We start from the raw sequence: 26,902 nt of genomic DNA, 5'->3' as shown, positions 1-26,902 counted from the left end.
CTGTTCGTCTGTGTCTCGTGCTGTGGTGTGTCTGCTTTTATACGGCGACGATGTTTTGCGCCACAAAAGAAAAAAATGGGATGGTAGCTAAGAGAAACACGGCGCTTCGTTCTGGGAGTTTCACCACACGTGACAAACGGGTTGCGCGAAGGCGGAGCAACTACTAATATACTGGAACTGTACGTTACGTTGTAGGCTTGGATAACAGTTGCTTAATGCAAATGATTGGCAGCATTGGTCAAGCTCCCGACCCACATGAAAACTTGATCGATATTCAGAATATTCTGGGTTCGAATGCCGGTCTGGTAAAAAATGCTGCAGATGGTATAGGCCTTTGGCCCGTGCAATGTTTAGAGGTGGGCACGATTTTCCGTTTATTAAGTCAAATATTTTGCTCGGCCCAATGCATAACTTATTGGTACAAGTATTTTTTATCTTGCTGTCTGCCTTAATCGTTAACAAACCTCTTGGGCAGTGGCGACTAGTGAATATGCAATTTATAAAAGCAGCACCCCCCTATTCTCACTTAATATCAATCCACTTGCTCAAATACTGATGAGTTGGGATATGTATAAACCCGTTGAAAATGAGTCGCAATTTTAACGAAAGCACGAAAATGTGCATATTTACCCTGTCAGCGTTTTTTTTCATTCTGGAAATTTTCCAATAGGTTGTCTGATGTTTTGAAGGAATACAATCTTCTAAAGCAGTGCACCCCACTTAATATAGCTACGAGCCGGCACTGCTCTTGGGATATCAGAAATATTTGCACATTAACATAAGTTGCTTTTCCTACAAAGCTGGCGCGCGATTCCTTTTCAATGACCAACTGTTTTTCTTTCCAATGCAAGTAAAACAAATGTAAATTACACTTCGACAATTTTATTGTACATAATATACAGCTGCTCAACTTTCACACAATAAGCAACAAAATAACTGTAAAGAAAATACACGCAAAAGAAGGCATCGGTTTGATAATACAATGTCGGCATGCGAAACTGCAATGGTCAATGAAGACGCAACGCAATACACGAACATGCGGAAGAACCCGCTGGTACGAAAGCGCACATGACGAGCTTGCTGCGGGGCATCAGAACTGACTGGCAAGGCACGTCAATGCGGATATGCTCTGGTTGAATGAAATTCGGCAGAGTTGAATTTCTTTTTGGTAAACACTGCAAAGTAAAGAAAAAACGCATAAGTTTTTTGCGTAACTGAAATGTACTTTGTTTATGAGTGACTTTAACTAAAACTGTTGCAAACTTTTTATTAAAACTTTTACAAAGTGTGTATTTCAAAACAAGAACTTCAATTTACCTTGTCGAGACATGACGTTCACGTCGATGACACGTTTTTCTCTTTGTGGGGTCAAAATCTTGCTGAAGTAAAGTAACTCTCGTCGTTGTTTCGATTCCTCGAGGTTTCACTTCGCAAATCTTGATCCCGGGTTGGTTTCACGTGCGTTGAGAACTTGCGTCGGCTCAGGCAGGCTAATAGTTGGCCTGTTTTACGGTAAAACTCATGCAAAACGCAATCCCGGTATTTACCGCAAAATCGTCAGTGCGTTAACGTGCACTTTCCGACCTTTCCTTAGCAAAGTTTCACGACTAACGTGTAAGTCCATTGTTTGACAATTTTCTTGTCAGGTTATGCTGCAGTTGGTGAATCTTTGGTTTTGATAATTTCCACAACTGTACAGTTCAGTTCGTTTGAAGCCAATGCTTGCGGCTTCTAAGAGTCGGTGGCTTCGGCCTGGGCCTTGCCGTACGCGGTACTTGATAATATACATCCATTTCTTGTACAATGCTGTTAAAATGCGGCTCTGTTTTTCAGCTACTTCTCCACGCTCTGTTCGTCTGTGCCAGGCGCAGCGTGTGTCTGCACTTATAAAGAGGAGTGTTTTTGGCCACAAAAGGAAAAAAGGATAGAGATAATAAAGAAACACGGCGCCTGGCTCTTGGAGTTTTACAACACGTGATACACGGGTCGCGCTGACGAGGAAAAACACTGGTACTGACATGTTTCGGTGGACTATTCACTGCATTTCACAACCCAAGTGGAAAGTTTCTATTTTCTGTTTCCCTTTTAACTTCGTGACTGTATCGTTAGGCACAGAGAAACACGTATTTGAGGAATGTAGGTATATCTGCCCAATCCACACGCGTACAAAAGGTTGGCTGTATCAGAGAACAGTCAGCAGGTCGGTCGTTATAGTGACTATCGAAAGTTTTCCACAAACACCACGTCGGCGGCGTTTGGCGCAGGTGAGCGCACTCATTGCCAAATTAGTCGCTGGCGGATTTGTCGCCACATAAGAATCGCAGCACGATTAATGCCGAAGTGCGCAAACATTGCCTTCTGCCGTAAATGGACGAAGACCGTTGGACAGAGACCCAGCGCACTTCCATATATGCGAGTAACGTCGATTGCAGAGCAAACATCAGCGCTCAGGTTACAGTAAATGTTCTCCAGTTTCCGGCGACAAGCGCTTTACAAACGTGTTGTGTAACTGCTACTTTGTTGATCCTCGCCGGGCAAATGACAAGTACAACAAAGACCTTAATGAATGGAAAATTGGCAGATTACCCAGTCCCGTACATCGAAACTGTAGGTGATTAGCGTTTCCAGCTACAGCGCGCTGCTGACAAGATGAACGTTCACTTCCATGGAAGTCCTGTACTGCCGCTCAAAATTATAGTTAATTTCAACGCCCCAGCTCGAAAGACGTCAGCGGAAGATAATTGGCCAAAAACAGTTGGTCCCCAGTTGTAATACTCTCACAGCAGTTGTGGAAAAGTAAGCAAATCGTCTTTGGGTGCGTCGCAAAAACGTGATCAGGCAGTGGGCACTTTTCAATGGTAATAACAACCTTGGGATAAGGCCCGAGCGACAATAACGGCCTAAAAGCGCCGGCCATGCCCAGGCGAAACAAAGGTCCGGACCATCAATCACCGTAAATTACCGCCCGGCGTTTGAATTTCTTGGCTTTGTGCTGTGTATGAATTACCGCAAGTTTGCATACTGCAAAATCACCCCAAGCGGGTCGGACTGTTGTTTCGTGTTGCTGGAAATTTCCAGTGCATAAACACATTATGGGCAAGTTCAGCATGTCTTATTCAATTGTATTTTTCTGTTGTGTTTAGAACAACATTTCTTGTTACATTAGTGGAGTATAACAGGAATGTACCCTGACATGTCACGGTGTCGGAATATAAAAATCCGGTGTTATTTTGCTTAACAAAACGCCGGGAAAACCTATTACATTTCGGGTGCATTCAAATCCACAGACATGTCAAAGGAGGCGATAAGTTTTTTCACGCGCCCAGCACTCCGCGCGGAAATCAGGCGGAGACGATTTCCGGCCCTTTGGTCTGGCAATCAGGGGCCCGCGCCGCACTCAAAGTCGGAGAATCGGCGGCGCAAGGCAAACTACCGGGTGTCCCGTCTCGCGCTGGGAGGCCGTGACTCAATCACCGTAGTTTACATTTTGCAGCGTTTCTCAACAATACAACACCCGAGACAGACGAGCTTCAGTCGACGAACGAAGGAAACGTCCGGGCCGGGTTATGTTTACTCTGCGTCCCGCGCGCATATTTCAATGTCATTCCCACCAAAGACGATCCTTGTTCGACTTTCGATAAGGCAGCATTGACGTGCGCGCCCTGATGGAAGTTGTGTAATCAAGCTTGGCGATATTTGCCACAACGTGTGCAAGAAAATGCTATCAGACAGTATGGCGGAATTGCCCGATGCTGACGTTCGGGACCGTGCCAACACACACTGAGGACACGCACTTGCGTTGTACCCTTAAACTTTTCGTTGCGACAACCTGTAATTGATTTACGATTGAACATGGCTTTTTATGTAACGTTGGCGTGCATTAGCAGGAAAGCAAAGTGCGCTTGGTCTGCAACACGATGCCAACAACTAATAAATTACTGTGTAACTCAAGTGTTGGTAATTACGCACGCGGTCAAAATGATGGCAATTTGACGACGAAAAGCGATATTAGGTTAAAGAGCTACAAGTACTTTCGACACGGACATTCGCCGCCCACCAAACAGCCATTACTTTAATGGACTTTTTAGCGCTATTCCCCCTCTACTCGGCGGAGAACAGATAATGTCGCTCGCTGCAAATTTGAAATAACAAACTCCGATGTTGGAAAGCAATAAAAGCCAGGTTTCAAATGCTCATTAGAGGATCGACATCGCAGCAACGCCGATCCTCAGTGCCGACTGACGACAATGCGCCTCCGCCACAGTCTCTCCTGTGTTTACTCAGCTCTTGTTGCCAGGAGCAACGCATGCGCTTTACGCAAGTGCGGCATTGACTTTTGTTGGCATAAGCATTGCTAGGATAGCTGTGTTACAAGAAGTTTTGGCGTTGTGGCTAAGGAACAACAACAAACTACAGACGTTGTTTCGGCATCGACACATGCTCCTACAATGTTAGGCAATACCGCAAAGCTGTTTCATGATTTTTTGATATTATTTGTTTAAACCTGATTTCGCAGATTTATATGTGTGTCATTTCACAAATGTAAATTGCACTCATCTTTGTTAAAGCTATGTGCACAATAATTGTATTGCGTTTCTTTGCTACTTTAAGAATCCCAGAAAGCACAACCATATCTAGCATAAAAGACAAACTACACGAGAAGCAATAACGTCGGAAATCGCAACGGAAAAACAAACAGAAACCAACTTACAACGCCACAGAAACGATAAAACAACACAGAAACTTAACAACGGGTTTAATCCTGTCGATGGAATTTGATGGGATTTTTCCAACACGACCTCTTCAGCAACAGCGCGCCATTGTTGCTCTTATTCACAGGGAAGACTAAAACGTCCACTGGTAAGTGAATGAGTCAAGTATGCATTCTGTCTTTACAAATACTTCCGGCCATTACAGCGCGTCTGGGATATATATCGCATGCTTTAGCCATGGAGAATATTTATGGAAGCGCAAAGGAGTACGCAATCACGGTACGAAGAATTGCCGCGTTAATATAGAGGCGTCGTGGGTCACCGTTATATGACCCTTTATGGAACAGACCTGGTTTAGGACGTCGGAATTCAGTCTCAATGTATTCACGGTGCATTCCGGTCCGCTTGCTTGTTCCAGCTTGAACCCATATGTACCTATGAGGGTGGATCGACAGCCTTTGGCAAACACTGAGCGCTAATTATATTCACGGGTGGGGCGAGACGCCTTGAAAGTAAACGCGCTTCGTGTGTGAGGAGGAGGGCTTTGAATGTCGCCAATTTCGTTGGAATGTTGCGGGAAAAATTCCAGAGCAACCGTGGGGAACCACTGCTCTCGGTTGTTTGGATTTGCTCATGACAAGAACCACAAATCAAATTTAAAGAATGGTCGTAAAGTTACTTGAAGTAAATTCATATCCTTAAAATTTAAGAAGTACTGAAATTTTATTGGTCTAAACAAGCAAGCTCATAAGCACAGATCCACAGCTAGCGCTAATTCGATAAATTTGTATCGCCTTGATAGGGGAGTCGTTCTAACACACAGTACGCGTGACGTCAAATAGCGCGGCAATGACGTAAAAGGGTCACGTGACTCCATAGACGGCCTTAGATAAGCGATTGCGTCGTCATGGCAGCGCAGACTGTGCTGTGGATACCGCCGGTCGCCAGTGGCTTCCTTAAATCGCTTCGTTTGTTTGGGAACAACAGTGTGGTGATGGTGCGCGGTCAACACGTGAATATCAGGTCTTTTTTATCAGGTTTTAAAGTACTAGTTTCTGTCTCCACTCAGTACACTCTCGACGCAAACAAACCGTGTAAAGTTGTGTGAACTGCAATAAAATTGAAGTCGTGGTCCCGCGCCTACCGTTTTTGTCAATAACAAAAGTATAACAAACAAAGCCAATAATGTACAAGCATCCTGCATTTGTCGTTTAAAAGGTTTCATATCAGATTAATATGACATTTTGAACAACTTGTGATAGTTGGTGCAGTTTGAACAAAAAGCTCGAAGAAAGTGCACCTGTGTTTCCAAACAGGATCCCGGCGAACGGGCGCAACCAGCCAGGAATGTGGCGTGTGTATGGAGTCAGACTGATTTGAGATAAACTTTTCAGCAAAGTTTTGTGCATCTGGCTGTTTCTCGTAGCAGGTGCCCGAGAAGTTCAAGTGGCCCATCGCGAATTCCGAAAATTTCCTGTCCTGTGAACGCGAAACTCTGCTGTCGACGAGGGAAAAAACGCGTTTGCCCTCCCCCCCACAATATCATGTTCAAGCGTTTTGGAATAGTCCCCGAGCAGTTTCGTATTGCGAAATTTGGAATTTTTTGTTTCACGACTTAGTGCGTGTCAAGTTCGTGATCTCAAGCAACATCGTTAGTGATTAAATGTAATTAACAGTGTATGTTTACTACAGTAGACTACTGTTTCTCATTCTCACAAGTTTGACAAAAATACGCATTTTTAATAATTGCAATGTAGCCTACAACTTGCAGATACTGCATACAATTTACTCGTTGCACTTCCAACGAAATGAAGTGGCGTAACTTATAAAACGATGAGTCTGCAAAATGCGAAATATGGGCATGACCACTATACCGACCTACTGACGCACTGGATACAACTACAACCAGGAAACAGGTGTTTTCCCTGTTTGCAGTTATCGGTGGGGCACGCGAATGAGCGAGGAAGTTGCGTCAATTGGGGAAGGGGTTTGTGCAATAACAGGTAGTCTGCCCTTTATTTCTTCACCAATGCAGCTTGCAGGGCATCCCCTAATATGGTTCGGGTGATTCGATGTAACTGGGTTTGGGTAAACAGTTATTTTCCTAATGGCCCGTAGTGCTTCAAACTAGTAGTGTGTATTGAAAACTGTAAATGCGATCAAAATTAAGCCGTTCCTTTCACCCATCGCGTTTCTGCCTCACATACAATATCTCCCATCAGAAACCTGAGATAACAACACAGCCCACAGAATAGTTGGAAGCATCAGTGTCCAAAGCAAATAGTTTCGCCACATGAGGGACACCCAAAATTGGCTGAGAAGCAAGCATTTGTTCAAATGGAACGAAATGCCTGATGGCACTCTGCCAAACGGGAGAAACAACTAATTTACTTTGTATAGTCGTACAATGTCACACAATCATCGCAAATTCTTTCACAATCTTTCGATAGTGAGCGGCAAGAACCCAGAAATCATCTCACTTATTTAACTTTTTGGGGGACAGGGCCTCACAGCGGTAAACGTGTTTTAGGATGCACTTTACACCGTTGTTTAAAACAACATACCACCTAAAATTTTTCTTCCTGGTTAAGTACGTGACACTTGGATGGCTTTAGAATTAACCCGTAAGCAACCCAGACGCTGAAAAACAGTGTTAAGGCGCTGCAAATGTTTCACAGTGATGCCGTCGAAGTACGCCAGTGGTTCTTTCCATTCAATGCCATATTTAGACTCTCTGTATTTAATGTTGGAAAGTAGCGGGTGCATTTGACAATCCAAATGACATAAGGTTAAACTCAAATAGGCCTCAGTGACAGGTACAGGCGAATTCTCTTGCCAATACCCCGAATTCTAATTAAGTGACGAGGAGCATCGACAACCTGACAATTAATCAATGTTATCGCCAACTTGAGGCAGAGGAACGCTACATTTTTTTGGGCAATCATGATATAGTCCACACAAAAACTCGTTCTGTCATTTTTTTGCTAAGCGTCGTCGCCAGTGTAAATTTTATGAGTTGTGGGTCTGAATAAATCTGTGTCCTGCAAATTAAAATGCTCTCCTTTAAATACCAGTGTAACTTTTGCAACGTTGTGGTGACAACTGGTAAAACTTTTTGTGTGTCCATAAATTTAGCAATTGGTAAATTTACCAGGTTGTCCTGCACGGCAGTGACCAGTCTGGTTGGGCAAACCTTAAACCTGTTATATAATTGCATTTGTATTACCCTCAACATAAACATCACTTTGTGGAAAACGTTCATTAGTATGAGATAAATTCTACGACCCGAAACTATAACTTCCAAAGTTTAAAGTGTAAACATGAAAAGTGAAACAGTTCATGTTGACTGTTCAAGACTAAGGCTGCCATAAAAGTATCTAAATTGCCCCCCCCCCAGAGTGAAATAACTTTTGGAAAGAGCACAAAATACTTGTAGGAAACTACTGTTTCGTGTTTCGTGCAACCTGCATTCAAATAGTTGACGATGGAAAGTGTTACATAAAATGAAAGCGTCATCACATGCAACCTCACGTAAATATTATTTAGTAATTTTTTAATCAAATTTATTAGTATTACGTGGGTTGCCAGCAAATATTGGAATGTGCCAGTTATCGTGCATGATAATCGTTTACACTGCAAGCAAAATGCGCAATTAACCGAAACGAAATTTCACGATAATCGATATCTCACACTTCTAAAGTGTGTGAGTTTCCACAGTTTAGCAAACTTGCGTTTCATAAGACCTAATGACGTGGGACTCTGGGTTCACAGACGCCGTGTCGGTGCGAGAGCAAACAAACAGCAGGGCTCGTTTCGACAACAGACAGTTATTGGTGAGCGTGATGGCGATCGCCGTTCATGTTTTCGCGGATTTGCGTTTAATCTGCGTCAGCAATGTACGCCTGTCGCAACGAATCGTTTCAGTTGTAGCTCATGTTGAGCGGGATGACGGGAGAAATTGTCAAACGTGTTCTGTTCTGGCACATTTCCACGAATTGTGGTTGAAATTTTGACACGAACATAAAAAAACACCAGGTTGACTGATAGAGTCGCACACACTACTTAGTAGTGTTTATAACGCTATAATGATGAGATTGCTAACAACTTCAAATCAAGTCTTCAAAGCCGTTCTATGGATGCTCTTTTGCCCACGTGCCAACCCATCATCTCCAACTTTAACCGGATTTCGCGCAACGTCTCTGTCGGGGTCACCACTTTCCACGTTTACTCCAGTCCTTGGGTGTCCAGTGAAGACAACGCAGTTCGATTCGCATCTTTCGCTTGGCCATGGAGCGCTTGTGACCCTCAACCACCTCGTCCGTGAGTACTATGATATATTGTCCCTTGTGGTAGTTGATAAGGTTAAGATGTTGAAGCGTCGATATCACATCCTCTTTCTTGACGCACGTTTTCTCGCATATCTCACTGCAAAGAAATAGAAAGAAATTGATTAGTTTTTTTGACCCTTGTATGAGTGAAACTTGCCCACTGGAATGTTGACAACGTTTTAGGGTGTTAAACTTGTAAGTGAAAGATGTTTACATCATATGTGAACAGTTATAATTGTGGACATAATAAAGCCTACCAACAGGGGAAATACCCATTCTGTTAAATGATAAATAGCGTATTTCCTGTAAGCTTTCAACTTTGTAGGCGAAAGTTTTTTGTCTTTAAAAGATTAAAAATCGCCAATTTTACGTTTTAGTCGAACCAAAACACAAACGCATGCTTTGGGAGTTGTGAATGAGTCAATTTTTAACGTCATCTGAAAAAAGGGCGTTTGCTGGCAAAAATCGAGCGACGGGAGGGGATGGAAATGCCCTTGAAGTTGAAAAGAGCAACCATTACAAGGATAACAAAAAGCATATCCACCCAAAACATGCGGTCAGCCGCAAAAGGCGGGGTTTTTATATTAATAAGTGGGCGGAGGTCTTTGCAGCAACCGTTTTCCAACGCATCTGATCAATCATCTCTGGGCCACTTTGTATCAATCCACACTCACCGCAAAGACGGATACAAAGTGAATCGAACCGGGCGTGTAATTAAAGCCCTCACGACCACTTAAAGTTCAGCAAAGCTGACAGCTGACAACGACATTTCATCCGTCTTCTGCGCACCGCATACGTCTTTTCCACCCTTTATTGCAAAGTCAGCCTCCAAATTGTCACTTGCTACCGGTGATGGATTTAATTGTGGCGCCTGGGATATCGTATAATGACCACCCAGATGCCAATTGCTCAGCTTGGTTTTTGAACACGCGAATTTGCGGCGTCCGGCGAGCGGCCGAGGTCGGCAATTGAGCGAGGTTAAGATTTCCCAGGGTTGATTTAAACTCTGTTGCCTAAAACCAGGTTTGCCATCGACGTAGACTATAAAAAATAAGCACCCACTGCTTTTTGATGCCGAAATATTGGTTTTATGACAAAACTTTTTTCAAGATATTACTAATTTTTCGTCAGTCTGAATGATCCTTTTTAAAGGTAGTCAATCCGACAACGTCCAGCACCGCGCCATACAAACGATAATCTGTATTTAAAAAAAAAGGAAAATTTACTATTTTTGGGATTGCTGATTGTTGAAGATATGTACGTCACACTATATGTAGTTTTGAGCCAATGGATTTCATGAAATATGTTTACGCCTAAACCTTTACACTTGTTTTAACCTTATAAGCTTCGAAAAACACGCAAGTCCAAAATGTGCACGTTTCTTGGAAATATTTTAACGTGCTTTGTTGAGAAAAGAAGCATTTAATCGAAAAAAACCATTAAAGCCAAAACTTGCTGGCGGGGATTTGTCCGTACAAAGATACGTGTTTGGAAACCACAACATTGAACTGTGCGGGAAACAGCTCTAAGCAGCTTTTCGAATGAAACACACCTGGCAACATTCACGAAGCGAAACACGTGAATCCGAAACGCTGGATGCGTAGAATTCAACCGATATAAACAATTCTCTCTACAGGGAAATTATAAACAAGCAAACTTTCAGCCCCAGAAATACGAATACTAAATATGAAATTTTGCAAACAAAACGTGGCCTTTTGCGTATGGAACCCATACACCTTCTTTAGGCTCATTTAAATGTTAATATTTCAAAGTAACAAAGAAAACGATTTGTTTGGGAAATGAACGTTGTTTCAGGAATACATCTTTTGCGTGTTACGGACGGATATATCAGTCAATTTTAAAATTTTATTCAAAAATTGTCACATCGTTTTGAGAACTACCGTACCAACTTATTAGCTGCAAAAGCGTTTATACGCGAGAGTATAACAGATGTTTTTAAGCAACTTGTTTTGCGCACTTGACGTAAAGTACCTTTTTCAATGGTTTGGAGTTGGAGTAGAAAAGAAAAAAGCGCCGAGTTCCCGTTCGGAATAACATGTGTCAGTCGACACAAAAACAACTTGTTTGTAACACATGTATTGCGGTATTCACCCACTTTTACTGAAACGCAGGAGTAAGATACACATAATTACGCTGGTGCAGGAGTGATTTGAACCCAATCCCATTTACAAGAAAAAACCTGCCGCATAACATGTTTCGAAGTCCCACATATTTTATCATTCTTCACTTTCAAAACAGGGACTACACGTTAAAGTACCAGCATTAGTTAAACTGTCGCAGACTAAACAGTACCAAACTATGTTTTTGAAACACACGGAGCGTAAACACATTAGTGAACTACAACAACAACTAATCCATTTGGGATGGGTCGATGACGTTTTTTGTGCGGAAATCAGTGAACCGTAGTAACCCGCAAACAATGGCGACGTGCCGGTTTACACGAGTTTAAGGGGATATTTTTCAAGTTAAGTAAATGATGTGCGCAGAACACCACTCGAAACTTCACAACAAAGTAACGTTTTATAAACATTATAACGTAAACAGCAATATGTGGTGAATAATGGTAGGCCTGGCGTATTGTTCTCAGCGTTCAGAATTCATACGTCGGGGTTCAGGAAAAAATCAAATGTTACAGGTCCCTACGTCGCACAATGCCTTGTGTAACATAACTATATACGGCCACATTATGTTATTTTAAACATCGTTGACCAAAAAACAGGACGAAAATTGAAACCATCTTTAGTACTGGCAATACAATACGATCTTACGCAAGTTCAACGTCACGCGGGGTTCGCGAACGTCATGCAGAATATTAAATGTGTTTTCGGTGAAACTGGAAAAGAACGACCGCAGGTTGAGTTCATTGTGTTGTTGGGACAATGTGAGACCAACGACAACTCCATGGTTCCGTCGCATTGCAAAACCGAAAAAGTATATGTAACCTAAAAGACCGACAGGGGAATATATACGTGGTATCGAACGTTTAAAGTCCATGGTGAAAGGTCACAAGAAGTGTGTAGGTTTACCACGAAACAAGTGATTGTTGTGAAAAAAATAGGCAAACTCGAGAAATATTAAAACTTCACAGACGGATCAGTGTTACGTTCGAGCATGAAGTGGTGAAAGAATGTCTACACCACAGTGCAGCTATCAACTATCCCTGTTTTCAATAACTGACGTTTAAAAGTTGCAATGTAGTATGAGCGACACTAATTTATACCAAACCCTGGAGGGCCAGATTGAATGACCCAAGGGGCCAGATTTGGACCCCAGATCGATTTGTCCATGTCTGCTAAACATGAAAAAACAAAGGTCAGGCAGGGTGTATTATTCAGAGCAAAATTTCCGCTTTCCACACATCTCTATTTATATACATATAGTATATATAGTTGCAAACTAAATTACAGGAAGTGCTTTATATAGATTGTTAAGGGAAGGAGCTTAGACTGAACTGTATAAAGGGTACAACGCATGCTATGAGTCGGTTCACGCTAATGGTTGCTTTAAACACAAGATGACGGGGAATGGTTTCACATCAGGCTTGTGTGTGTGTGGAGACTATATGCATTTTTCGAGGAAGCGCAAAAATTCGTATGAAAACTGGATATGTCACTCTGACTAAAACGCGGGAAGTCATCCGATATAGGTCAGCTTTTGGCGTTCGTAAGGTTCACTGAACGGACATTTTTGCATTTTACAGTCATTAGCGGCAAACAAAACAATGCAGCATGGCAGCGAAAAGCGGCATTACCACAGAACCTTCGTAAAATGTGAATCCCGACCGAATTCGAGATGTTGACATTCTTATTATCGGGGCACGGGAGCAAATGGCCTGAACATGTTTACCTCGTCGAGGTTGCTCCGCTTCACTTAAAATATTTCCAAAAAAGGGGTGAGCTTTTGGCAACAAGAAAATCCATGATCGAAAATGAAAATTTATCGCTCAAAAATTTTAAATTTGAACAAAAATACACGCAATTTTTTACACCAAGCTGCATTGAACAAGGTGGACGTAAACGCAACGTCTTTTCCTGCAAAATAAAGGACAAAAATGCCCAAGCAGGTCACATGGCCCCTATAGACGTCACAAAAGCCACAATAACGCACAAACGTGTTCCTCTCTCCGTGTCCCCTGGGCGACAATACAGATCTCCACAGCTCAAAAATTTGTGAATCCTCTGTACTCGAGACACTGTTCAGTGGCAAAACAAGCGGGTGATGCCCTCTTGGTAATACGGTTCGGCGAAATTTTGAATACAATCGTGAGTACAGAGCACAATCCGCACTACGCGTCGAGGAAGTAATTGTCAAACGTTGATAGGGAGTCCACAGATTGTTTTGAGCGTTTTTAGACCGAGGCAGGGAGATTCCAGAGGCAGTCGGTACGCACACTTACGAAAGTACAAAAAACACACAACGAAGTCATGCTCACTGGAAACTGATGCAAAGGTTGACACCGATCGAAAGAAACAGATTCCTCAAGTTAATCTTAACAATCAAGCGCAGAAAAAATTCCCGAAAAATCCCAAGCGTTTTTCAGACAAACCACAACGGTGCGGCAATGCAAAAATCGTTCAATATTTGTTGATGTTTTATTTACATTTAAAATTATTAAATAAAGATTTAGGCTAATGTGAAATGTGTAAATAAAGCCATTAACACATACGCCCCGCATGTAAGTAATTTTGCGACAATTTCTGTGGCATATACGGGGCAGTCCAAAACGCCAAATAAGCGCCTTGTGTGTCTGCATGTCTAACTTTACAACAAAAAAACATCAAAATGACACGTTATATTCGATACGTATAGATGTATGTTATATGCCTTACTTGATTGTGATTTGCGGTTTTTCCTGTCCACTTTCAGGCTTTAAGTTGATGATGATGTTCAGTATAGTGTGGGTCCAGTAGGAACGATATGAGAGGAGTCCCAGATCGGAAAGCGGTTTCTCAGGAGTTCCTGCCTTCCCCTCGATCTTGGACAGGGCGTAACCTGGAAGGGCAAAAAATGAGAGGATTGGAAAAGTTTAAGATAAAACTGGGCTCATTTCATTTTATTTATAACAAATACATATTTAAAGATACCGTCTCCCATAATTTTACAAAATCTACGCTAAAACCTATATTTCGGGTGAGTGCAAAATGCGCACGCTGCGGCATTTTACATGGTCTGCGGTTGTGGATTTAAATTCTATTTGCACATGTCCTCTCATTGGCCTTAGGTTGTTAAGATTAAAGAGACCTTCTGTACGCAAAAAGCTTTCCATAGAATCCTGTCGCTAAGACAGTGTACACTAGACATGGTACTGACCCAACACAAAACAACAAATTCCAAGTGATTACTAGGACTGACTTAAATTATTGCACAATCATCCATGTTATAAACATTTCTATATAAATTCAATAAGCTGATGCATGCTTATGAGGGGAATAGAAACTACACGTAAAGTTATAATGAAAAGTTTCGACAAAATACGCCGACCAGCGGAACTAAAATCCCCGTAAAAACAGTGTAAACATTATTAATATTGATGTTACTTAAAGACAAATTACGTTCATAAATCTCAATAAAATACAATACAACAAACACTAAGGCTATAAAGTGCTGAGTAAAAAAAAAACGATGAGATGTTTGTGGATTTACATTCACTAATGCCAACATGACTTTCAAGAAGTTACTGACTTTCAAGAATGCTATTGCAATGTAACAACATGACGTCAGTTTGCTTACTGAACTCGATGAGAAGTTTTCCAAAACCCTTTCGTTGGTGGGGAGGCAAGGTTAAGATACATGCCACGTTGTAATCTTCCGTCGATTCTTTTTCCTGGACAAAACAAGAAAAAACTACCAATCAGTTGGAAATGAATTTTTTTTCTAAACTATACATTGTAGATGCTGGCCTTTAGCGATCACTTTTCTACCTTCCGTAATGACAATATGCACACAAAGCCATGGGCGTATCCAGGGGTCCGGACCCCCCCATTTGTGAAATATTTTGGTCTGTTTTGATAACTAAACAAACGCCACTGTATTTTTTTGTCAAAATCCACGTGAAAACCAGAAATTTTCTTTGACGTTGACCTAAAAACCGCATCGTGCTTGCATTCACCATTGTTTCCAAACAGGGAGCATGGTTACCGAACACTTGGCATTGTTACCAAACATGTTGCATTGTTACGAAACAAGTGTCATTTTTCGTCAGTTTACGGACGAAACGTCATTTTTCAGTGGCCACGTTGTCATGACAAGCGGTTTATTTGCGTGAAAGATTAGTTTAGTTGTTAAACTTTGAAAGTAGCAGTAATAGAACTACGGCGCCGCAAGCCCTACCGCAAATACTCGCATCGAGTGTTCCATAGCGTTACACATTTGCGTAAGCGAGGAAGCCACCGTTTATGTGACAATTGGCGCGAACACCGGCGTTCGTATTTTGCGATTCTCGCCCACAATTAACCTTAGTTTATACCTGAAAATCGGGGAATTCCCTAAAAAATTTGGACCCCCCCCCTTCAAAATTCCTGGATACGCCCCTACACAAAGCACTAGCTTTTGTCAACAGGATCATTTGGAAACGTTTCATGTTATCGCTTCATGACAAGACATTATTCCCCCACATCGCACGCCCTTAATACTTGGTGATCAGCTATACCGGGAGATTGATGACGCTCCGACTTGTCAGGAAAAATTACCTGATCTAGCTTGGCTGCAATGCCTTGGCAGCGAAGGTAGTTACTTTAATTAATTGAAAAGAAACGGTATAGCCTTCATTATAAACACCCCACTATGAACAAAGGCGAATTGGAAGTTTTTTTTCCTTTTAATGCTGCAACAACCAGGTCGGGATTTACACCCAGGATATCCTGTGTTTATGTTTTTCATCGGTGAAACGCTTTGACCTCACGTCTGCCGCATTTTCGCTTAGACAACTTAGTTGCTCCATAGCGACACGTGGCGGTTAATATTTTAAAAAACGATTGAGGATTTCAACGGACAATGTGCCCTGAACTTGGCTAATTTCTTTATAAAGGTAACACTAAATGCACACAATTGTTCAATTAATTTAGTGCCTGCCTTGGGGGTGACATGCCAAATTTGGTAAGCAAGTAATTTGTTGACGTTTTACTGTATTTTTGAACGGTTATGTTTTGGCAAAACCATTAATTAATTTTTACATTTGGGTGCTAAGTATCTGGAGTTAAGTAGTCTTAATAAAAAAGCCGAAGCTAGAATGCTGTTCATCATAATGCTGGTAAACGATGAACCCTGTATGAGTTCAAAACATTTACCAGCATTATGATGAACAGCATTCTAGCTTCGGCTTTTTTATTTAGACAATTTTTACATTGTTTCTTTGCTTCGCTGCAGTGTTTTTAAGTTTGATACAATTTCGTTCGGGTATATATTTCAAAACCTATCTTTGGTTTTACAATAATTTTGCAAAATTAGTACGTAAAGAATGGGGGTAAGTTCTTCTTCAAAGGCTGACAGGGGGTAAAGTGGAGTGAAAAGGTTGGGAACCCAGGCTAATTGTTAACATTATATGTTTAGGGAAGCTTTTGAAACCTGTTTTAAACATACATCAGCGCCTTGGCAGTACCTTGGAAAAGTAGCCGACGAGGTGAAAACCTTTGGAATCGTGTTCGGTCATGACGTAAAAAAGAAACGGATCTGTGTCGTAATACAGGGTCTTGTGATCCAAAAAGCATTTGGCGAGAAGGCACAGATTCTGAGCGTAGCTCTGCAGAGTTGAAAAAGTAATAGTCAGAATTGTAATAATGTTATACGCCGGCGAGATCCAATGCGAACTACACATACTAAAAAAATGTATTTAGTGATGTTGGCGCAACGCTGCACACGAACAGAAAATTCCCGTTTAAACCGATTGCTTTTCAAATGACAGAAACGGTGTTTTTAAGCAAACAATAGTAATTTAAAGTCAGACCTCGTTAATCCCCATTGCAAATGTAAGAAAACCTATCCCCCACAAAAGTTTTAGACACGAATTTCTTTCTAAACAAATGACTAAATTATTATAACGTTTTTAAGTGAATTGCAGATAGGACCGAACCTATTAGGTCTCACCAGTCCCGCTTGTATACAAGCGATATATCGACGAATAATAGGGACTGGACTTTGCAATTCCTTTTGTAGAATCGGTCAAGTTTGGCAATCCAAAAACTCAGCACACAATTTGTTTCAATGAAAAATTACCTTATTTTTCCGACCGTCAATTTCGAAGAAGGAAATATCACCTTTCCGATATATTTCGTTTCCGGGAGGATATTTTAACTGGCATTTTGCCTGTACAGAAACAATGTTGCTTGTTTGCTGTTTCAAAGCCACAGAATAAATTTGGAATAATACAAAGAGAAATGAATTATTAAATACCATTCTAAAATCGGCAACAGCGCCTTGTGTTTACGTAGCGCAACCATCGTATAAACCTGTACGGTACGTACAAGCGAGGAGTACAAGTAGCTTTTGTCGATCGCAGCGGCATTAAAAAAGGTATATCTCTATCAAGACCACACAGAAATACCCCAGGAATAAACAATTCATTAGGCCGATGGCAGTTGCGTCAGCTACGATTTGGCCGTTTATTTTATGTATATTCTATATATGCAACGTGAAAGACGAATTATAGCGGGTTTTTCTTAAAAAACCGTGACCTTCCTACCAGATGACGTTGAAGACAGGTAGCACTTTTCGCGTATTTGAGACAAAACTCGCACAGGTAAACAATGTCGTATTTCGTCAGTTCAATTGGATAAGGAGAGAAGTACCATGGCTTGAGACGATACTTTCCAATTTCTGTTGTAGAAAAAGCAATCAAATAAAGTAAACAATTCTCGTCACTTACAGTTTTTATTGGACAAGACAGTATTTTATTCGAACTCTGATTTTAGTGACAGGGAATCGTAAATTTCCACACTTATTCCAGAGTGGGCGAATCAAGCAACAAAAGTATTTACCAAAAAACCTTAAAAAAAAAAATTACATTGTAATACATAAAAAAAAACGTTCGTGAAGCCCTGTCTGCGGAGGTTTTGCGGGAAAATAAAGCTGAAAAGCTTCCAGAAACTTTGCTCTCAACAAAACTTACCAATGCATTTTATGTTTTTGATTCGACTGACTTTGTCTTCAGGAACGTGAACAGTCATACTGCCAGTCTGACGAGGGGCGCCATCTGACGACTCCTGGGATTCTTGCTGGAAAGCAACGGATTCATATATAGTGTATTATTTACATATGGGCAAAAATGGGATCCTTAGAACCACCATTGTGGGCATCGTGCCTCGAATAACTGTAATTGGATTTTACACACAAGGGCCACATCTGGTTTTTAGAGGCATCGTACAAAAAATTACAACCTGATAATAAGCAAATTTCGTAAATAATTTATATGCATCTTGGCAGGCAGTGGTCATAACCGGTAAAATATTTTTTTTAAAAACAAACAGGAAAGAGGCACAGATGAAAATGGGTTTGTGTTACGTGGAGTAAGTTTCAAGAAAAAATTCAAGACAAGAACAAAAACTAAATCGATATTTCAAAACTCATCACTATGCAAAGCAGCACATTAACACAAATAGTGTGAAACTTGTTGCAAGCAAAACAGTCATAACATTGTGTGGAAAAAACATTTTATTGGTGCACACAACCTTCAACACACACACCTCTTCTCCACCAGTTTCAGGGGGTTGTTTTCTTTTTCTGGAAACTTTGTTTGGAGTTTTCTGCTTCAGCTGCCAATCACTTGGAGTCACTCCATTCTAAACAACAGATTGCAATTTCTAATTATATTTTAAATACATAATGTTGTAAATTCTGCTTATCTTAGAATTTGTAATGGAAATTACCAAAAACATTTTCAAAGCAAATTAAATATATAATTTTGTATGTTTCTCTTCACAAATTATATCATGTGTCTTTAAAAATAACACAAAAATATTTACAAAAGTTTCTTAAACAACACTAGCACAAAGCTTTGCATTGAATGTGACATAGTCTGGGTAGAATGTCATACAGTTACCAGCACAATTTCCTTTTCTGGACTGGCTGGTCTGGAATCAGTGTTTCTCCGATGTGCTGATTTTGATTCTTTTTTGGGAAGCTGCATTTTAGCGAAATCAAGCCTACCCTCATCAACCCACTCATCAAGTCTCTTATTAACTGTAACGAAATTTGTGTGAAATAAATATTTGTCGTTCCGGAAATTTACGCCAGATACTTACAGTCAACATAATGAACGTAATATTGACCATTCCCGTCAAACTCTCTTATGCTCAGAACTTCAGCTAAATCTGAAATTAAATTTTTGGGTAGATACTGTAAGTTTGTCAAGATTTCCATTCAAATTCACGATGTAATTAACACAGCAACTGATTTACTAGGTAGTTGTACAGTATCACTCAGAAAAGTTGTATTTCTTAAACTAGTGGTTCACGGCCCAGTAATTTAACAGAATTTAAGCTAAAATTTAATAAAATAAACATGTTCATCAAAATTTAATGTTTTTTTTTTCAAGACACAGGCGCAGGAATTTATGCCATCAAACAGCCACTTTAAACTAAGTGATTTAATTTGCCTAGACTTAGTCCAAAGACTTAAGGTAGATAAGGTAGATATAGGCAATGTTGCACAAAAAAGTTGCAACAAGATTCTATTCAATATTTTAGTATATTGAGAAAACGCTTAAAGATAATTATGTTTCATAAGATTTTGTAAAATAAGGTATCACTTGGCACCGAAAGTTTGTTTCATTAAAATAAAGAACCAAATATATACACAAAAAAACTAATGTTAATATTAGAGACCCAAAGTTCTGTGAACAGCCTGCGCTTGTGTCAGTTTGATTTTGACAAGTAGCATTGTATGTTAGGTTAAAAAACAGTGCCATCAAGTGTACAAAAAATAACATCTAATCAGAGTATTACACTTTCTTTTGCGTTGAGAAAAATTGATTCTTTTGTACACAAAAAGAAGTTCCTGTAAGTTTTGCAGATTCAATAAATAGTTATAAATAATTGTGTAACTGTGCTTACGCCATTCTATTTGTCCCTCCAAATCCCTTTTCACAGGTAATCGACAACCCTCAATTACTTTTAGCTGCATCTAAAACAAACAAAACAATATTAATTGATGATATCGTACATTGAAAAAGTTAGTTTGTTTAATATATTTTGCTAGCAACAAAAAATTGAGAATACCTTTATCAAATCAGCCATTGCAATTCCATGATGGGTCACAAATTTTAAACATTCCTGACTTTATCAAGTTTCTGAGTAGATGACGGATGCTAGTTAAAAACACATAATGGATATATTTTTTTCTTATTTAGTTTGTTTCTTCATTAACTGCTTGCATTTTAGCCTACTGCTGTACAGAAGGCTAGGCTAAGGTGGAAACAAGTGAAGCGTGAAAAATAAAAATCAAACGTGTACCTTTTTCAAACATTACCTAGAAATATTTTTCATTTACTTTAAGCTAATAAAAAAAAACAATGTTCGCTTTTTTAACATTCAACCTTCAAACAGTTTTATTGCTTCACGAACTTAAACAAAAAAATCAACTTACTTATGAAACATTTGAGAATTTATTGGATCGAGATTCCTTAGCGCCACTTTGTGGGTGTGAGGCGCTACAACCGTTGTTTGGAGACAATGCATGTGAGGAAGTGAATGCTAAGATTTTATATCTTTTGTAATCTTTTGTTTAACGTGTAATGTATAACGAGGCTAACGTTTTTGACTGTGTTTTAGGGTAACTGGTTAACATTAAACAGGAAACACAGAAAACAACGATGAGCGACGTTGAACCCGGTGAATACAAAGCGGTATGTTTATGAGTTTTACGCTTTTCCCGACGAACTTATAATCTGCAAGTGATGTGTGTAGTTAAACACAATTTGTATGTTGTACTTTTGTAGAGTCGAAGCCCAGATAGAAGATCCCGTTCAAGATCTCGAACACCACGTTCGCGTTCTGCTGGATCAAACCATTCTCGAAAGTCGGCAAGTTTGAGAAGATCCTATTCCCGTTCAAGATCCCGCTCCCATCGGTTTGTTGCTGTTGTACGGTTATAATGTGTATATTAAATTTAAAGTTAGTGTGTTTACCATTCCAAATGCTGCTATTACTTAAGCCAAATTGGAAAGTTTATCATTTTTGTGGAGGATTTTTTGTAGTGAATGTTGATTTAGAGTTTGTGATTGTTTGTACGTGCCAGTGTTTTGCAAATGCAATGCTAGTTGATTCTTTTTTGTAGGTGGTAAAAAAAAATTGAAAATGTTTAGGCTGCTATCTACCAGATTGGAAAAAATGTCGATTAAAAATTTCACACATTTGTCCTTCGCGGATTTAGTGGTCATTGAAAAAAATCCCCTGCCCAAATAATGAACTTTCCAATCTGGCCACTCTATATATTATGTATATATATTTTTGCAAAATGCAGACCATTCTGCCCATTAACATTTACTAAAAAAAACCTCTGCACATAACAAATGTTCTGATCTGGTGTGAGAGCAATTGCCTTGGCTCACATGATAAGGCTGCCAACATAGAGTAAGGTCTAAAGAATTGTTAGTTCATCTAGGTCTTGTAAAATACTATTTAGGTTGCTGTTAAGATGTAATAAATTAAAATCCATATTAGATATATAAGTTTTCTGTTTCCAATTAGCACTTATATACCAGTCTGCAGAGTATGGCCGGCACACGCGCAAGATTTTTTAAACTTTTTTTGTTTGCACGCCAATATTTTCTGGCTGCACGCGAATGTCTAAACATAAAACAATTAAAAGAAAGACGTGTTTTCGTTGCATGCGGGCTTGGGGGCCGTGCAAGCGAAAAGGTTTAGTCTTGCAAACCCGAGATCTCGTCGGGAACTGCCATATTTTGCAGACTGGCTTTTATATATATATATATATTGTTTTTTTTTGTGGGCCTGTTAAGGGAGATATGTATTTGGCAAGTTGTATATGCCTTTAGATCAAGGTCTGGCTCATATCGCAATAGATATAGATCCAGAAGCCAAGATCGATACGAAAGGAATGGAGACCGAGACCGCCGCCACAAACACAGCAGATCACGCTCCAGGTATGTTTACGTGCACTGGCGTAGAGTCACATGGCACCCTTTGCCTTTTTTCAATATTCCCACAAAATCACCTCTTTTTTTTGGCGTTCGTTGGTGTGAACGGAACCAAATATACAGGCTCATTTCTTGTCTCATTACACACATAAAGGTGCTTAGAACACGGTAATGCGTTTTTCTCATATTCGCGATCTACAATTACTCAAGATAAGTGATATCACTTGTTTATGACAAACATGTATATACAATAAAGAATTTACTGTTTCTGCAGAGAAAATTTACTACAGAGTTTGTGACAAAAACATTTATTTAAAACCACGTTTGTCTAGTTATTTCGGTTGGGGTTTTAATGTGCTTTGCTGGCAGAAAAAAATTTAAAATGTTGGTGAGTGATATAACCTGCATATTAAGGCATGCCAGCGACCTTCTTTGCTCAATGCACACCCAGCGATGTGCAGAACTCTGTGGCAATGTTCATATGGTTATGAAAACTTGTGTAGATATGTTTTATTATATCCTTATGTCATTATTTCATCATTATATGCATAGTGTGATTCACTTGTTGCGTTATACCTGATGAAGTCTCGCCGCATGGCAGACGAAACGTCGTAAGAATACAGTACGTTTATGCCAGAAGATCAGTACATTTTTAAATGCACAGATTCGTTTGTCCAAAAATTGGAAAATATCTATGTATGCATATATACATATATGTGTGTTAATCTGCTAAATGTATACATATATATATATACACATATGTTTTGTGCTTTCTATGATAATATTTATACCACTAACATTATACATATATACCAATAAAGTTTGTAAGCGATGCAAAATTATGAGTAATGGGTTCATTATTACATATGGTTGAAATCAAACTAGTGCCGTGATATGGTTTTATGTTGAAGTTGTATTGTCATCTTAGCGTCTTTATTTACAAGCTTTTTCTGAGTATCATGTTGCATTTGTTGTGATATACTGATGTTCACATCTTATTCGCCTGATAGGTCACGAGGTCACGACAGTCGATCACCAATGTCAAACCGAAAACGTCACATTGGAGACAGGGTAACATTACATTTATACATTTATGATGAACTTCGTTTGTTGCTGATGCCAACAACTACCTTCTTTGTATATACCTTTAAACTCACCAGGTTAAAAAAATCTCTGTTTAAATTTATTTAACCATAACTGTATATGTATGTACAGTATGCTACCTTGTTGAAGCCTATGTGGCAGCAATGTTTGATGTTTTCAGTTGAATCCACCACAAGGAAAGTGTCTGGGAGTGTTTGGGCTCAGCTTGTACACGACAGAGAGTGATATAAGGAGCGTGTTTTCACGTTATGGAAGAATTGCTAGCATTAATGTGGTTATTGACCAGAAGGTACATTGTGCTTTAAATTTGCCTCATTAAGTAATATTTGCAATGATTTCAGAATATCAGCATAATAATATTACATGCTTAGCATTATTAAAGTTTGCTACTTTAGTTTGTGAAATGAACAGTTCAATCTTCCCAGCTATTTTAACCAAAAGGGGTGCAACTTTAGCAGGGCCAAATCCACCCAAGTAGAAAAATCTGGTAATTAATTTATTGAGTTTTATGCCTAGTTTACTCCCCTTAATAAGCGATTGGCTCCTGGACCCTGGAAGGCTGCACACCTTCACTTAACTTCTGACTGTTTGTTTCGTTGCGTCCCATTGGGATTTTGCAATCAGACCCTAAATAATGTTTTTGTTAACTCGAAATGTAGTATACAGGTTATTTTAAAAAGTTTGTACTTTATCTAGACTGGCAGATCACGTGGCTTTGGGTTTGTCTACTTCGATCATGAGGATGATGCAAGTGAAGCCAAAGAAAGAGCAAATGGAATGGAACTGGATGGTCGCAGAATCAGAGTTGATTTCTCCATTACTAAGCGCCCACACACACCCACACCTGGCGTTTACGTGGGTCGACCGTGAGTAGCAGCTTCGTTCACAATTGTCACAATCTCAACCAGCAAATGTGTTCTGCGTGTTGTGTTTACAACTGCTGTTGTTTAACAGGTATCGTCCGCCTTCTAGAGACGACTATAGTGACAGGTATATGGTCTGCAATGCTTGGTATTTTGTGTAATCCATGCAGTACCATTTTAAAATCAATTGTGTGTATGACACATCTAACAGGCACATTCATTTTGTTTTCTGAAGTAATTTTGGACAAAAAATTTTATCAAGAGTTTGAAGCCATTGGAACTCACCTGTATATTAGATGAGACAAGTTTTGGAATATATATTTCGACCCTTATTTTGGAACGCTCCTGCTTGGTTGTACCTTTAGGCGATTATTGTCCGTTATCAAAACAATTTTACCCAAATACACTCACAATTGCTGGTTGAAGATTCACTTTAGCGGAATAGCAACAACCCATTTCACTATTTCAGATACAGAGATGACTATGGCAGACGTGAGAACTACCGCAGGTCGCCTTCACCTTACTACAGCAGACGTCGATCTCCATCTCCACGATACAGACGTCGTTCACCTTCGCCCTACAGTCGTCGCAGGTCACCCTCCCCTTACTACAGAGACCGATCCCCATATCGTAAGTAAAGGATAAAGTCTAGCTTTTACCTGTACTTAATGCTGTGTAGCAAGTCTTGGAAAATGCTTATTTACTTTAACTAGTGTTTAGAGATAACAGTTTTATGTCACCATCTATTATAATCAGTGTTACAGTCAAAACAAATTTGAAAACCAACATTGTTGCTCGTGTGTTTGCAAATCATCGCTACTGTTAAAGTATTTTAAAGAAAAATTATTTTGAATTACAATAAGTTTAGGATATGTTTCTTTTTTCAGGTCGCTACTAAGCAACGAGCAGATGCTAGAGAAGTGACTCCAATTTTATGCTCGTGATCCTCTTGTCGTTCTTTACAATCTGTATCTAGGTATGTCACATTCATCGCAGAACGTGTACCGACTTTTTGCTATTTCGTTTTGTAATTCAACGTCAACAGGTTGTAGCTTTTTAAGCAAAACTGTAGAACGATAAGCTCAAGTCTTCGTCAGTTGCTTCTTTGTCCATGGGTTTTTTGTTTAAAAGGCCTATCTGACATGGTGTAAAGTAAAATGACACTTTTTCTGAAAACACTGGATATTGTTTCTAGTTGTAGCTTAATCGCTTTCGTACTTGAACATACACCTATTCACGAAAACTGTTTTTTTTCTTGTAAGTTGCATGTACACGCCAAAGTCTTTGTAACGCCCTTGCTAAAACTTGTAATCTTTTTGATACTTTTACCAGTTAAACGCTATGTAGAAATGTATTGGTTGTTTCGTTGATATGTTCGTTTCAGTGAAAGGTTTTAGATGCGCACCCGTCGACGTTCGCCCATTAAACCAGTGCATGCCGATGTGATAAACGTTGTCCTCTGCAGTTCTCGTTCACTCGTATTCACATTTCTTTTTCTGATCTTTCAGTGTTACGAAAAACGAAGAGGGTTTAGAAGACCGAAGGTTTCCGAAAAAACGAAAACCGAAAACCGAAAAATGAAATTGAAAAGCGCAAAACTGAAAACGCAGCGAGTCTGCAGTTTCCGAAAATCCGAATTTCAGATCCAAGTTCCGTGTGTCTGAAATTAACCATTTCAGAACCTAGCACATTTACAACGAAGTTAAAACCTGTGGCCCAAATTAATACCCGTTAACTTTACAAGTCATTTCTGAATGCAATGCGAAACGCATTGTGGTTTCATAAAACAACATACCAAAAAAACTTATGTTTTAAAAGACTTGAAACGAACGAAGTCGCAAGACCGAAGGTTAAGAAATCGACCAACTCTTCGCGATTAAGTGGAGAAAGCGGTGATGTAAGTTTAGGAGATAATATGTTACTTTTAGGAACCAGTTTCATCAAATTTCTGCGAGAAAGGTGGCGTGGTAAGTAGCTTTTGAAGCAGAACGCTGGGAAAATTTCAGAGATCCAAAGGTGCTGCAAACGGATTTTTCGTCGTGAAAAGTCTGACGTCAAACTCTTCCTTTCACGCCCAGTTTATGAATCTTCTAACATTTTAATAAAAACTAACATCCAACACCCGCATTTCTATTGTGAGAAGTTCGCCAGGTATTCACGCCCATTTTAAGATTAACTTGCCTGCTTGTGATAGTGGGGATTCTAGAGTGGAACGGGTTTGGTTGAAGTATGGAGCATATGTGCTTAAATCAACCTTGCCAAACCATTTCATGTAAACAGTTCTGACGGAGGTTGGTTGTTAACCAAAAGAGACACGTTTTCATTGGCATCTAGGCCTACTGCTTCTTACCTAAACATGTGACTTGGTTTTAAAAAAGTTTCTTGGATACGAAAGTCTTTGATGCGTAACAGCTGTGATTCGCCACGTAGAGTCTGCACGGCCTGGAAAGTGCCAGCTACCACAACACGATTTTCCCCTTATTAAATGAACGCGACTAGTGATTGACTCAACGTCGGTTGTCTGTTGTAAACGAACATACACTTAATGTCGAAAAATTTACCAACTTTTTCGGGTCCAGGTCTCTATTACTCATTGTTCAAATAGAATCAGCCATATATCTTATTCATTAGCTTAATCAAATAAATAAACACAATAAATTCAAAATTATTTAAGTACAACACAAGCACATTCATGACTGGCACCAAAACGTGGCCAGTGTATGTTGCAAATGTTACGTCATAGACGCCAAGCGAAACAAAAACCCTCGCTGGAACACATTCAAT

The 26,902-nt window shown here is 39.8% G+C and overlaps 2 protein-coding genes across 6 annotated transcripts; one reads left to right on the top strand and one right to left on the bottom strand.

Annotated features, from left to right (window-relative positions):
* Positions 1–8,167: 8,167 nt before the first annotated feature.
* Positions 8,168–20,436, bottom strand: LOC145890686 (histone acetyltransferase KAT5-like). Its single transcript, XM_082981821.1, has 12 exons — positions 20,272–20,436; positions 20,107–20,176; positions 19,297–19,365; positions 19,095–19,234; positions 18,739–18,834; positions 18,165–18,270; positions 17,739–17,872; positions 17,273–17,362; positions 16,659–16,799; positions 14,792–14,885; positions 13,891–14,053; positions 8,168–9,137 (listed from the first exon to the last, which is right to left on the bottom strand). Exons 1-12 carry the CDS (start codon positions 20,287–20,289, stop codon positions 8,921–8,923), a joined length of 1,338 nt encoding a protein of 445 aa, XP_082837947.1. The 5' UTR covers positions 20,290–20,436; the 3' UTR covers positions 8,168–8,920.
* Positions 20,437–20,746: 310 nt separating this feature from the next.
* Positions 20,747–26,231, top strand: LOC145888600 (transformer-2 protein homolog beta-like). Of its 5 annotated transcripts, XR_014399444.1 has the most exons (10): positions 20,747–20,897; positions 20,991–21,121; positions 22,050–22,157; positions 23,162–23,222; positions 23,416–23,544; positions 23,952–24,121; positions 24,210–24,245; positions 24,588–24,748; positions 25,006–25,094; positions 25,627–26,231. XR_014399444.1 is itself a non-coding variant. In XM_082979379.1 (9 exons), the coding sequence occupies exons 1-9, from the start codon at positions 20,865–20,867 to the stop codon at positions 25,014–25,016; spliced, it is 813 nt and encodes a 270-aa protein (XP_082835505.1). In that variant the 5' UTR covers positions 20,747–20,864; the 3' UTR covers positions 25,017–25,595. The 5 variants fall into 5 exon arrangements, 4 of the variants coding, with proteins under 4 accessions (XP_082835505.1, XP_082835504.1, XP_082835507.1 ...); XM_082979379.1 differs by lacking the exon at positions 25,627–26,231 and having other exon boundaries at positions 22,077–22,157; positions 25,006–25,595; XM_082979378.1 differs by lacking the exon at positions 25,627–26,231 and having other exon boundaries at positions 25,006–25,595.
* The last annotated feature ends 671 nt before the right edge of the window (positions 26,232–26,902 follow it).

The sequence above is a fragment of the Ascidia mentula genome, chromosome 2 (genome assembly GCF_947561715.1).
Source record: "Ascidia mentula chromosome 2, kaAscMent1.1, whole genome shotgun sequence".
In the NCBI taxonomy this organism is placed as follows: Eukaryota; Metazoa; Chordata; class Ascidiacea; order Phlebobranchia; family Ascidiidae; genus Ascidia; species Ascidia mentula.
Note: the sequence above shows the minus strand (reverse complement) of the source record. Positions and strands in the feature narration are given on the sequence as shown.